This window comes from Mercenaria mercenaria, chromosome 14, assembly GCF_021730395.1.
Source record: "Mercenaria mercenaria strain notata chromosome 14, MADL_Memer_1, whole genome shotgun sequence".
Taxonomy (NCBI): Eukaryota; Metazoa; Mollusca; class Bivalvia; order Venerida; family Veneridae; genus Mercenaria; species Mercenaria mercenaria.
Window position 1 is genome coordinate 43,541,310 of NC_069374.1, and position 14,132 is coordinate 43,555,441.

At 34.3% G+C, this 14,132-nt stretch overlaps 1 protein-coding gene across 1 annotated transcript in view; it reads right to left on the minus strand.

Moving 5' to 3' along the window:
* Nucleotides 1-2,151: 2,151 nt before the first annotated feature.
* The window catches only part of LOC123527355 (6-phosphogluconate dehydrogenase, decarboxylating-like), a 39,950-nt gene continuing 27,969 nt past the window's right edge, over nt 2,152-14,132 (minus strand). The window contains exons 8-12 of the mRNA XM_053523348.1: nt 9,844-10,033; nt 7,793-8,057; nt 6,488-6,587; nt 5,588-5,710; nt 2,152-5,381 (exon numbers count right to left, since the gene is read on the minus strand). Coding sequence (XP_053379323.1) covers nt 5,262-5,381; nt 5,588-5,710; nt 6,488-6,587; nt 7,793-8,057; nt 9,844-10,033 — 798 coding nt within the window. The 3' untranslated portion in view covers nt 2,152-5,261. The remainder of the gene's footprint in view (nt 5,382-5,587; nt 5,711-6,487; nt 6,588-7,792; nt 8,058-9,843; nt 10,034-14,132) is intronic.

Genomic DNA, 14,132 nt, shown 5'->3' on the forward strand with positions numbered 1-14,132 from the left:
TGAGATATAGTGAGAATGCATCAAAATCAACCTTAAATTCTAAATAAAAGGGGGCATAATTTATGAAACATTGGTGCCAGAGTTATGCATCTTGTGTCATATGATGTGGGTGATGGTGTTGAATTATTTAAATAATAGTTTGAATCAAATTCATTCAGCAATAACAGAGATAGAGTGAAAGTGCATCAAAACTTTAACCTGAAATTCTAAGTAAAAAGGGGGAATAATTCATGAAAAATTTGTGACAGAGTTATGCACCTTGTGTCGTATGATGTGGGTTATGATGGTGAACAATTATTTTAAGATTGAATCAAATCCATTCAGTATTAACAGATATAGAGTGAAAGTGCATCAAAACTTTAACCTGAAAATCTAAGAGATAAATCATGAAATATTGGTGCAGGAGTTATGGCCCTTATGCCAGATGATGTGGGTGATGATGAGGAATAACTATTTTAAGTTTGAATCAAATCCATCAAGTAGTTACAGAGATATGATGGAAAAAAGAGAAAGTGCTAAAAAAAATTTAACCAAGATGGGGACGTGGAAAGATGCTGACGCCTGGTCGAGTAGGATAGCTCTCCTTGTACTTCTTATAGTCGAGCTAAAAATGGACAATAACTAAGTCTAAACTGCTTGACCAGCACATGAAGATAACATGCACATCTCCCTATTGAGAGTGAAGCATTCTATTAAGTTTCTCTCAATTCCAGGAAGTGGTTGCTGTGAAATACTACAGACACGATTTGAGGGATGGACAGATGAAGCGTAACATACTGGTTCGAGTCGTAAATTCGGCCACTTTTTGCGGTTTTTCATAAATATTTCTTTCGTTTTACAACAGATTTGTACAGAATTTCTACCATATGTGCTTTAATACAATCAACATTGATTGTTATCATCAACGGCCGTTTACAATATGGTAAACAATAAAATAACGCTTAAAATAACGAACGGGTTTAGCCTCCACATTTTGCCTTCTAGAGGTTGTAAATATTCGGCCACTTTTTAAACATAAAGTTGGTTATATTTTCAACATTGTCTAGGAAATAAATCAATGCTACAGCCAAATCGTTCTATTTTCAACAAACTGCAATCAATTTTCAATAGCATACCTCGTGGTAAATATTTGCCATCAGAGATTTAAAAAGCGCCTGTCATCCTTCTCAAAGCAGCATGACGTAGTTCAGTTTTTACGTCACTGTTTATCACACATTTCAGCATAAAACTGCTGTTCTTGTCACTTTTCGGGGGCGTTTTAACAGGAGAGTAAAGAGATTCTCGCGCCCATGTGCTGTTATAACACCTTTTTATATATGCGCGTTCCGTTGCAAAGCATAAACGTATTACAGCCCCGATATGAACAATTCAAAAAGAAATGACGTCAACGTGAAAAAAAAAACCAACTTAGACATGGAAATTCAATGACGTTGATGGACTATATATTCATTTACTTTGTTTTAAACTCGTTTTATGCTAGTTAGTGCATTTTCTTTTCATGTTATAAAGTTTAGATTTGAATAAACCCTTTCCGGGCCTAAGCATAAACGAGCGCGTGCCATGACGTCACACGACCCGCGTGACAAAATATTTGCTATTTAGAGTACACAACTTTAGGGAAGGACAACTTTTTTTCTACTTATCTCAACTTGTTGTTTTTTGCCGATTTTGTTGCTAACGCAAGTGTTTGTGATGACACAGATGCGTTCTCGAGCATCTGGCTCGAAAACAAGCTTTAAAGTGGGTGGCCGAATATTTACGACCTGGCCGAATTTACGACTCGAACCAGTATATGCTTCCTCTTTAGGGGAGAGTGAAAAAAATATCTGTGGCAAAAACAACCTCTAAAATAGCTTACCATTTTGGTTACTTCTCTTCATTTCCAGACATCAATCTGGTATAACTGAACTTAGTAACAACAATTTAATTCTAGATGATTGATTTAATGTCTGATTAACTTTAAATTCATTCTACATACATCTTACAGAGATTATACAGCAGATTTTCAAAATAATAAAATGTCCTGAAAATATTGCATAGTGTAATCTAAATATTCTCTTTAAACAAATACGTACTCAATGTTTGGATATTACACTACTGGCACCATTCTGTGTGGTTGTAATTACCGCCATAAAAGTAAAAAAAAGAATGTCTTGTACAACACACATTTTAATGTAAAAATACAATCCTTCTTGTGGTTACAAAAGTATATCTATTTTCTTAATGGAAAAATTAGAAATAGTTCAGGTACTTGTGGAGATAAAACTAATATCCTCATTTACAAAACGAGTACTTCACATCAAGAAATAACAAAAGAAATAAAAATTGGTATCAAATATTTGTAAAAAAATCATCAATACTTCAATTTCAAAATATTCATCTGTGAAGCCCTCTATATGATGGTTAAACTCACCTCAAAATACATGTAATATCTTTTGTACGTTTTCAGGGATTACAACATTTCCTAAGCCAATAAGTTCACAGCAAAAACATCTTAACATAAAGGGAGGATTTCATCAGAAAGCATGACCGCTAACAAACAAACATCTATAGCTACTAACAAAAAATTACAAGTTTGAAACACAAAAAAAGGCAGAATAATAAGTGAGGCAGAGCATGAACATTACCTTGTATACAGAAACAAAAGAACACACACTCTGACTGTTTCACCACTGATCATGTACACAATATATTTATGAAACCAAGCAAAGAAGCCAATATAACATCATCCCTTACATACATACAGTCAGTCTACAATGTCTCTACATGTATAATTTATCCAGTAGTACTTGAAAGAATTATATAATATGATTATATAAATATACATAAAACTTTATAAAATATTTGTAAATATTGGTTAACAACAAGACAGAATCAAAAGGGAAACAGACAGTTTATTCCAATTGAAGACATCAGTGAAATAACATGATTAAGTAGATTCAAGTTTTTAATGAATGCACTGACTAAGTATATGGCTTACATATACATTTAATATGAAACCAATTAGTGACCCGAGTGCATAAGCGATGAATGTACTGACACAAGCAACATGTGTGATTGTTTTGATCGTTACTCAAGTGACTCTAGTAAAAACAAATGTTTGCATTCACAATATGTGTTTCATAGAAAGAAAAAAACACGACGTCATGCATAAAAACATTAAAGAAATATTTCAAAATTGGCCACCAAAATTTCAAAAAGAAACTTATAGCTAAAACTCATTTTCTAATCGTATTAAGATCTGAACTAGTAAAGACTAGTAAAGTTTTTCTGGATTCAAGGATATTCTGAATGAAAATCATGAACTGTATTTTTACTGAAAGACAATTGCAATATAATAAGGGAGGGTCTTTTTGGCTGTTCCATGTAACTGTATTATGACATTTAGTTTCATTTTCTAATACTCTTAGAAAGAAAACAACTTATTTTTACAGCAAGCTAGTACTTTTAAAAATGAAAATAGGACGATCATATGCTATTTTTTGTGTGTTTAGATGGGCGTTATGAGACTTGAAAATCATGCAAGTAATTCATGGATTTGCAAGAAGTCGCAATGTGGTTTATATCTGTCTAATTGTACTAACAATACAAACAATTAATTCTTAAATAATAATGGCATTCCATGATTAAATTTTTAAACATACCAGTGAAAAACTCTTTCGCTGGTACTTAAAAACATTAACAATAGATGATAAAAAAATGTTATAGCACTAAAACAGACATCACTTCTGAGATACACAAGCTGCACCAATTTGCAAAATTTAATATAAAGTCATCACATCTTCATATTGTAAATAATTCAATGCAGTAATAGTAAACGAGTTCATATAACATGTTTTTACTGTGAACATGTGAAGAAATACATGGCAGAGAATTTCAACAACATCTGTTACAGTATATATATATATTTATATATATTTTATTATTTGCCCTGATGAGTATAAACGAAACCGGTAGGCAAATATAATGTTACTCATGTAATGTTGTTTACTTTTTCTTTATAATATACTTGATCCGGGTCAAACTTTTACATATATATATATATATATATATATATATATATTATGATGTATATATGTACTGTTTTGTTTCATTGTAGTGCTAGGGACGTCCGGATTAATCACTGCTTTTACAAACTGAAAATAAATGGCACAGGACAAAAGCATCATCAAACAATTCCTTGTCAACAAATTTTTGAAACGGTTAGCAGTTGGTTTAAAATCAGTGAAATGCCCGAGCTATTCTGTTGCCCAATACTGGTATACTACATGTAACCAATTGGACGTTTGTTAAATAGTGGTACAACCATCATTTATCAATAATCAAGCTATTTTTTGCCCCTTCATCAATGTGAGATTTCAAGTGATTACCAACACTATGCAGAGCATATTATGCAATTCGTGGCCTCAACGCGAAACTAGTCTATCTGCTTCTATTTCTATATATACATAGACTAGTTTCGCATTGAGACCACGGCATGAGAACATCACTATAAATTATAAATATCACAAACTGATAATATTTTCCTGGATAACCAGGTTGACATTAATTGTTACATGATATTGGTATTATTTATGAACTGCATAAAATTAATTTATACAATATATGAAACTCTGCTCAACATATTAATAACAATGCATACACTAACAAATAAACAATTCAATGTACTAACCAAGACACTGACAAAACCTTTAACCATGTTTCAATGATAATAGCTTAAATAAGTCAAGCCAATTAATGTATATTACTTCACAAGCTCTCATTGAAATTTTACAGAAATAAAGGGAAGCAAACATCAAATTTTGAAAATACACGAGAGATATGCCACGTTTTATCACAGATTACTGTACTGTTATTTAGATACAGTATAATACCAGGTCTAACCTTCTAACAAGATTTCAATTTTTCCTTCAAATTAATAAAAATCTGAGTTTTTCCTTTTTCAAACAGAAAAAAAATAATATAGCACAAAATATTATATTACTGAACACTCATTTGTACAATACAGAAATACAACTTTTCAGCTGGGTACTCTACTAACTGTATCTCTGTAATGTACAGAACAATGTTAAATAACCTTACTCACTTCTAGTAACGTTCTTTTGTTTTGGCATAGCATGCAAACAACCAAAATATGTAAAATGAGTTTTTCCACTTGGGGCAGATATTGCTGTACATTCAATGACTGTAACAAAATCTAGCATAATATTGAACTTTTGACAAGTGTCATGTTTGACGTACTAAGCTGTTTTGTAGTTAGATTAAGCCTGGTATGTTGTAGATGATACATTTCCGCCATGTCCGGTCCAGTTTGTGTGAATAAATGTACCAGGTTTATCCAGTAACTCGTATGTATGGGCACCAAAATAGTCTCTTTGTGCCTGGAAAACATACATATAAATGGTTTTCAGAACTGCAAATTAATTATACATTAAAAATATTTCAACATAAATATTTTCCACAATTTGGTATGCAATTAAAGACTGATTCTGAAGTAAATATGTAGCATTCTAAAAAAACATCAGGCCTTTCTGATGTAATGTATGATTGACAACGAAAACACAAAGTTGAACAAGACATGAGATACCTGAAGAAGATTTGCAGGTAGTCTAGCAGATCTGTAACCATCAAAGAAGGCTAGGGCAGTGCTGAATGCTGGGGTTGGTATTCCATACAAAACTGCTGTAGACACTACATTCCTCCAGGCCGCCTGTAATACATGTATACATCAATATACACTACTAAAAGATCAAATATTCTTTCCTTAAACATAAATATATTGAGCAGTTGTAGTCTGAACCAAAAGGACGGTACTGAACCCAAAGGAAGGTACTGAACCCAAAGGACAGTACTGAACCCACAGGAAGGTACTTAACCCAAAGGAAGGTACTGAACCCAAAAGGACAGTAATGAACCCAAAGGAAGATACTGAACCCAAAGGACAGTACTGAACCCACAGGAAGGTACTTAACCCAAAGGAAGGTACTGAACCCACAGGAAGGTACTTAACCCAAAGGAAGACACTGAACCCAAGGACAGTACTGAACCCAAAGGACAGTACTGAACCCAAAGGACTGTACTGAACCAAAAGGCAAACGATTTCCTAGGTAACAACACTCAACTAGCTGCTCTTGTTTTTACATCACGACATCATATAAGATTGAGGTACATAGATTTTACTAAAGATTACCCATAGCAAGTGTGTACCAAGACACAAAATTACAATATTCATTGTTTGGACAACTGTTGGTAGTGCTAAGGGACTTGTATCTTAAACAGTATGCAAAACTAGATCAATTTAAACAATATAAATATGAGAGAAAGCAGATTCAGCCATCAAGTACTTTGAACATGCCCATATATTTCAAAACCTGATGAAAACCATAAAACAATGATTCATATCTTGATACAACAGGAAACCAACCAACCAACCACCAATATATTATTTATTTACTTGAAAGTAATAATAGAGAAGAGCTATACAAACCTGACATTTCTGTATCTCTGACTTGAAAAAGTCATCCAATAACAAATTGCTTAGTTCTGGGTTCTTGTCAAACGCTTGTTTGATGTTTCCCAAAAATCGACTGAAAAATGTAAATTTGTATAACATGTCAATTATATAGTGTCTCAGTAATAAAAATATCAGAAACCAAGAATAAAGCTTGACATTAACAGCATTATCAATTCCTGAAAATATGAAATCTGTTAGTGACTGTTTGTGTTGTTTAACCCTTACCATGCTAAATTTCTATAATGAACTTGTCCATCTTTCAATTTTAACAGTACCATTAACTGTTAAAAGCAATGCTTACCAAAAAGATACTGACTGAATAGCGAACAGAGCAAACCAAGATCAGCCTGCATGGATGTGCAGGCAGATCTTGGTCTGCACTGGTCGCAAAGGCAGAATCACTTGCTGCCAGCAGGCTAAGGGTTAAATGGCTTATAGACAGACCATTTAGATCAACACAAAAAGTCCAGCCAATCACCTTCTGACTTTAAAATGTAAAGAGGTCATGGAGAGACCATATTCCTCCATGAAATCAGTATTTCTACAATATTTTTTGTGAATTTCATAAGTGCCTCTATCCAGAAAATTCCATTCGAATGAAAGCATACAAATCTTAAGCACATTCTGGAACCTGGGTAGAATCACCAACGATCTGCAAGCCAGATGGACAGCTTCCTTACATAAAAGATTTTACATCCCAAGTGGTTTTCAAACCCACTTCAGAGGGGGGCAAGTGGTTTGAAGTCAACATAACATAACCACTCAACCAAAGAGGCCCATTACCAACTGGTCAATATGTGAAAATCTATATATACCATTATAATATGGTTCTTCAGGTAAATCACATTCCATAGCTTGTGCTTAATGGCAGGACTATATTCAACACAGATCTGCTGGGCTAGTAAGTAAAACCATTTTTAATAGATCTGTGGAAATTAATTACTGATGTCATGTGAAATAACACTTACTGAAGGGCTCACTGTTCAACGGTCAAAACTACTGACTGGCAAGTCATTCAGCAAGACTTTGTATGCAGCCTAAATTCATTCACTTGAACTAAATGAGACAGGCAAAAATTTGTTTGAGTCTTTGGTAGATCAAGCCATTGAACAGTATACATTATATAAGAATGTTGCTAGAACCTGATGAAGAGTTTGAGCAAAGAGTGGTACTCAAATTATCCGAGTTTGAGGTAAGGAAGTTAGTCTGAACAATACACAAGCTGTAACATTACAATAGTGAGAAATGTGTTCAAGTTAATATTGCAATATAACAAACCTTCTGATTATACAGCCTCCTCTCCACATCAAAGCTATGCCACCAAAGTTAAGTTTCCAGCCTAATTCCTTCGCAGTTTCTCTCATTAACATAAATCCTTGGGCATATGACACAATCTTTGATGCATATAAGGCTTGTTTAATATTGTCAATGAAAACTTTCTTGTCCCCTTTAAATGCTGGTGTATCTGGTCCTTTCAGCTGTGAACTAGCATTGACCCTTTCTGCTTGTAATGCCGAGAGACATCTGGAAAATACTGCTTCACCTGGAAAACCATTAACACAAACATAAATTCTAGCTCAGAACTGTGGATACAAAAGGTGTTTAATCCTTAGCCTGCTAAATTTCTAAAATGGACTGGTCCATCATTGAATTTGGGCAGTATCACTTATTATTCAAAGGGGTGTTCATTGAAAATTTACTGACTTGACAGCAAATAGTGCAGACCATGACCAGCCTGCACGGAAGTTCAGGCTAATCTTGGTTTGCACTGGTCGCAAAGGCAAAACAACTTGCTGCCAGCAAGCTAAAGGTTAATAGAAGAATAAACCTGCTTTAACAAGGAGACCAAGTACTTTTAAAAGAATTCCTCTTGATATGATATTCATCCAATTCAGCTTTTTACACATTCTTTACAAAAATGATGTTACATTAATGCATGTTTCTTAACTGTTACAGCATCTACAGAATTGTCTGATATACCACAAACCAAATTCCTTGGAATTCTACAGATGTTATAACATGTTATCTCTACATCATTATCATTGCATGTATACAGATACTAACCTTTTTAACAGGAGTCATGGAACTATTCAGCATTACACCATTAACTTTCTTAAAATCAAATGAAAAAAGCTAAACGTTTGTTGATAAATCTGCAGGGCTCTCGCGAGTGGGCGACTTGAGCGAAATAGGCGCTCTAGAACTTTAAACTTCGCTCAAATCTAACCTCAAAGCGAAATGCAAGTCGCCCGATTTTCTTTGATTTCCGCACTCGCTAATTACTGCTACCCGGACTGTTGACAATTTGCACGGTGTCATAAATGAGTGTCGAATACACAAACACACGCCGGTAGCATAATTTAAGCTCCGCCTACCTCAGGTACTTGCGAAATTTTCCCGAGAAGTGTGAAAGCGAATCAAATTATCCGGTACACCAGAGTCTATTGTGTTAAGCCAATCAGTGCCGCGTTTATGTCTTTGACACTTCGCGTTAATTGTCAACATGTTCGAGTGCAAAAAAAACCAAACAACACAATGTTTTATTAAAGAAATTGCTGATTAACCATGCGATTAATTGGAATATGGTACACAAATATTTGTTATCTATGATAAAAGAACGACATGTAATGTATTAACTACGTTAAACTGACTTCCACTGAATTTATTTGAATTTATGTATTTCTAGTTTACACATTTTACTTTCAGTTTTATAATTCGAGTGAGATACTGACATTCCTCGGTGAATAACTCGATGCAAAGAGCTATAAAAATAAACACACTTCTACTTCTTTGCTCGGTGTTAATAATAAACACTTCATATAAGATATAACCAAAATTCGGCAGGTTACATTTACAGCATCGGCTTGAATTTTGAAAACTACTTTTTTTCAGAATTTTGTAACGAAAGGATTACCACTGTATGGGAAATGATCTAACTAAGAAAATGAATGATCACATCAATGTTTTTTATCAAGAGACAAGAAAATTTACAGCAACCTTTTGAATCACTCAACATCATATTGCGGTAGAAAAAGTCTTCCCACTTCTCCCTAAAGACTCCCCACTTCTCCCTAAATCAGCTTGAGGGAGAAGTGACTTCTCCCAAAAATTTGGACCTAGCTAGACCCCTGATCTGCCATGCATTTCTCCACATTTTGTCTGACCTTGATCAAAGATTATTAAACAAAGTTTGGTTAACCAGTTTAAAAATGCATCTTTGCCACTGGTTAAATCAAGTTCAAATACAACCAATCAGATGCTAGAATCTTGAGACTGGTCTCCAAACTTAGTTTTATCACCTCAGACCCAGGAAGGTAAAGAGTACATACCAATCAATGTAACTGGAACACCATACTCTAGTGAGGCTATTGCTGTCCATTTCCCTGTCCCTTTCTGACCAGCAGTGTCACGGATTTTTTCAAGGAGGTACTTCCCATCTGAGTCCTTAAACTTCATGATGTCACGGGTGATTTCAATCAGGAATGAATCCAACTCACTTTTATTCCAGTCATCAAATACCTGCAAAAATTTAACAAATATAAAGCCTACTGGTATGTTGGTGTCACTGACATATACAATTTAAATCAACCAACAACTAACCAGCATGGAGACTGCTTCCAAGAGTGGTGCTTTGTTATGGAAAATACTGCTGACTGGATTATTTTGGTATCATTCTTGTCTAGAAGCCTTTCCCTGATAAATTTCTACAATGAACTTGTCCATCTTTCAATTTGGACCTTACCATTTACTGTCTAAAGGGGTGCTTACCAAAAAGATACTGACTGAATGGCGAACAGTGCAGATGTTGATCAGACTGCACGGATGTGCAGGCTGATCATGATCTACACTGGACGTAAAGGCTGAATCAGTTATGTCCAGCATGATAAGGGTTAAAAAAAATTAGAATCTCATACCTGATTAAGATATATTTATGGTCAATGTTTACTCACTTTCTAAGTATGTACTGGTAAGTTATAACTATACTTTTCTTGAATACAATTGAAAACAAAAACATGAATATTACCACATTAGAGTTACCTAACTTGATCACTTCAGAAGGTTTGATGACTAGGAAGCCTTGTGTTACTGAGATAAAAGTGCATACCAGTATAGTTGTCTTTTTACTACACTATGTTCATTTTCTCTCTGCTAGATTCTATGTATAACAACCCTTCAGCATTATCATTCTTCTGTGATATCATTTCATTTTTCCAGGCAGAAAAATTTGGGTGATCAGTCAAAATATTATTTCATTTGGACATGAATTCAAGGATTACAATTTCTCAAGATTTAATGGTTTGGACTGATGAAGCACAGATCAATGAAAATTAATCATGAGACAAAATTTTAATTATTTCAATGCAGTACTTTGTAAAAACTTTAATCTTTAATTTAACTTTAAATTTAACTTTAATTTTGACAAAAGCAAGGAAGTTGTATTCTCAGGGCTCAAATTCAGCATTTGCCCACTTGAAATTTAATGCACATGAAATATGTGAGTAAATTTTGCAGATGCTCACAAACTACTGAACATACAACAAGAGCTGTCCGTAAGACAGCCAAGCTCAACCATTTGAAATATTGTCCCAGGAGCAGGAAAATATTACCCAAAATGTTAAATATCAAAAAAGTTTTTAGTTCAAAAGGGGACATAATTTGGCTCAATGAAGGTCAGAGTTATGGAACTTGATGCTATCGACTAGTTTTATAACCCCAAAGACACATGTGAAGTTTCAATTCAATATCTGCATAAGCTTTGGAGATAGTAACTTGCATGTAAAACTTTAACTAGGATTTTCGAAGTCCAAAAGGGGGCATAATTTGCTCAAAATACATGTCGGAGTAATGGGACTTGACCTAGTGAGGTTTGTAATTGACCTAGAAAAAGAAAAATTAAGTTTCAAATCTATATACCTTTTGGTAATAGCTGTATGTACTTGCACGCAAAACTTTAACCAGAAATTTCTAAGTCCAAAAGGGGGCATAATTTGGCTAAAATGCAGGTCGGAATTATGGGACTTGATGCTATCAACTAGTTTTATAACCCCAAAGACAAATATTTTGTTTCAATTCAATATCTGCATTAGTTTTGGAGATATTAACTTGCATGTAAAACTTTAACCAGGATTTTCTATGTCCAAAAGGGGGCATAATTTGCCCAAAATACATGTCAGAGTTATGGAACTTGACCCAGTAGGTTGGTAATTTATCTAGAACAAGAGCACCGCCTTGCGGGTGCTGACGCTCATCTGATTTTTTTTGTATAATAGAAATATTGTCCTACCCATGATTTTCTAAGTCTAAAAAGGGCCATCACTCTTGCAAAAAGCAGGATAGAGTTATGTTTCTTGATGTACAGTGTCCACTTATGATGGTGAAAAACTGTTGCAAGTTTTAAAGCAATAGCTTTGATAGTTTATGAGAAAAGTTGACTTAAACATAATATTCAACCAAGAAAATTATTTTTCTAAGTCCAAAAGGGGCAATAATTATTGCAAAAAGCAGGATGGAGTTATGTTGCTTGCTGTACAGGGTCAGCTTATGATGGTGAACAAGAGTTGCAAGTTTTAAAGCAATAGCTTTGATAGTTTAAGAGAAAAAGTTGACCTAAACATAAAACTTAACCAAGAAATCTGATATTTTCTAAGTCCAAAAGGGGCCATAAATCTTGCAAAAAGCAGGATGGAGTTATGTTTCTTGCTGTACAGGGTCAGCTTATGATGGTGAACAAGTGTTGCAAGTTTTAAAGGAATAGCTTTGATAGTTTAAGAGAAAAAGTTGACCTAAACATAAAACTTAACCCAAAAAATCTGATATTTTCTAAGTCCAAAAGGGGCCATAAATCTTGCAAAAAGCAGGATGGAGTTATGTTTCTTGCTGTACAGGGTCAGCTTATGATGGTGAACAAGTGTTGCAAGTTTTAAAGGAATAGCTTTGATAGTTTAGGATAAAAGCTGACCTAAACATAAAACTTAACCAAGAAAACTGATTTTCTAAGTCCAAAAGGGGCAATAATTCTTGCAAAAAGCAAGATGGAGTTATGTTTCTTGATGTACAGGGTCTGCTTATGATGGTGAACAAGTATTCCAAGTTTCAAAGCAAAAGCTTTGATAGTTTAGGAGAAAAGTTGACCTAAACATAAAACTTAACCAAGAAATCTGATATTTTCTAAGTACAAAAGGGGCCATAAATCTTGCAAAAAGCAAGATGGAGTTATGTTTCTTGCTATACAGGGTCAGCTTATGATGGTGAACAAGTATTCCAAGTTTCAAAGCAATAGCTTTGATAGTTTAGGAGAAAAGCTGACCTAAACATAAAACTTAACCAGGCAACGCCGACGCAGACGCCGACGCCGACGCCGACAACCGCTCAAGTGATGACAATAACTCATCATTTTTTTTCAAAAAATCAGATGAGCTAAAAAGGAAAAATAATTTTCAAATCTATATGCCTTTTAGTAATAGCTGTATTTACCTGCACGAAAAACTTTAACCAGAATTTTCTAAGTCCAAAGGGGTCATAATTTGGCCAAAATGAAGGTCAGAGTTATGGGACTTGGTGCTATCAACTAGTTTTATAACCCGAAAGACACAAGTGAAGTTTCATTTCAATATCTGCATTAGTTTTGGAGATAGTAACTTGCATGTAAAACTTTAACCAGAATTTTCTAAGTCCAAAAGGGGGCCCAAAAGGGGGCATAATTTGCTTAAAATACATGTCAGAGTTATGGAACTTGACCCAGTGAGGTTGGCAACTGACCTAGAAAAAGAAAAAAAATAAGTTTCAAAGCTATATGCCTTTAAATGATAGCTGTATGTACTTGTATGCTAAAACTTAACCAAGGTGTGACGCCGACGACGACACCCATGCCAGGGTGAGTAGAACAGCTAGACTATTCTTCGAACAGTCGAGCTAAAAATGTGTTAGCTGTACAGCAAAATGTGTTAACTGTACAGCAGTTCTCAACTTCAGTCAACTGTAGATTTTAATTGATTTATAATGGGAATAAAATTCCTATCTCAATCACTTAGAATAATAAAGTTGATGAAACAAATTAACACAATTCAAGCTTTTCTGACAAGTACAAGAGCTGTCACAATAACATAGCCTACTCAACTATTCCACAGCTTCTAAGTTGAACACGGTCAATTATGACAACTTGCATGCAAAACTTCCAGCAAATTCTAAGTCAAACATGGGCCATAAATTGTATCAAATTTAACCTAAAGTTAATTCTTACGTATTTCAGTAGTATGACTGGAAACATTGTGTCAAGTTTCAATCCAGTACATAATCATTGTTGTTTTTGAGATAATTTGAATTAAATTCAAAAATCAGTTATCTAACTGTAGTATTTCAGGTTTGATGGCTTCATGTAGATTCAATCCAATACAAGAAATGGTCACTGAGATATGATTGAACTTGCAAGCTAAAAAAAACCAAAGAGTGATGCCAACAATGACGGCAACAACCAGGTGAGTAGAACAGCTCTCATTATTCATCAAATAGTTGAGCAAAAAACTGTCTATTCAAGATAAGTTTAGATTTCACCAGTAAAAATCTCCTGTGGATGCACATATTTACATAGAAAAACAAATGTCTCTTCAACAACTTTAAG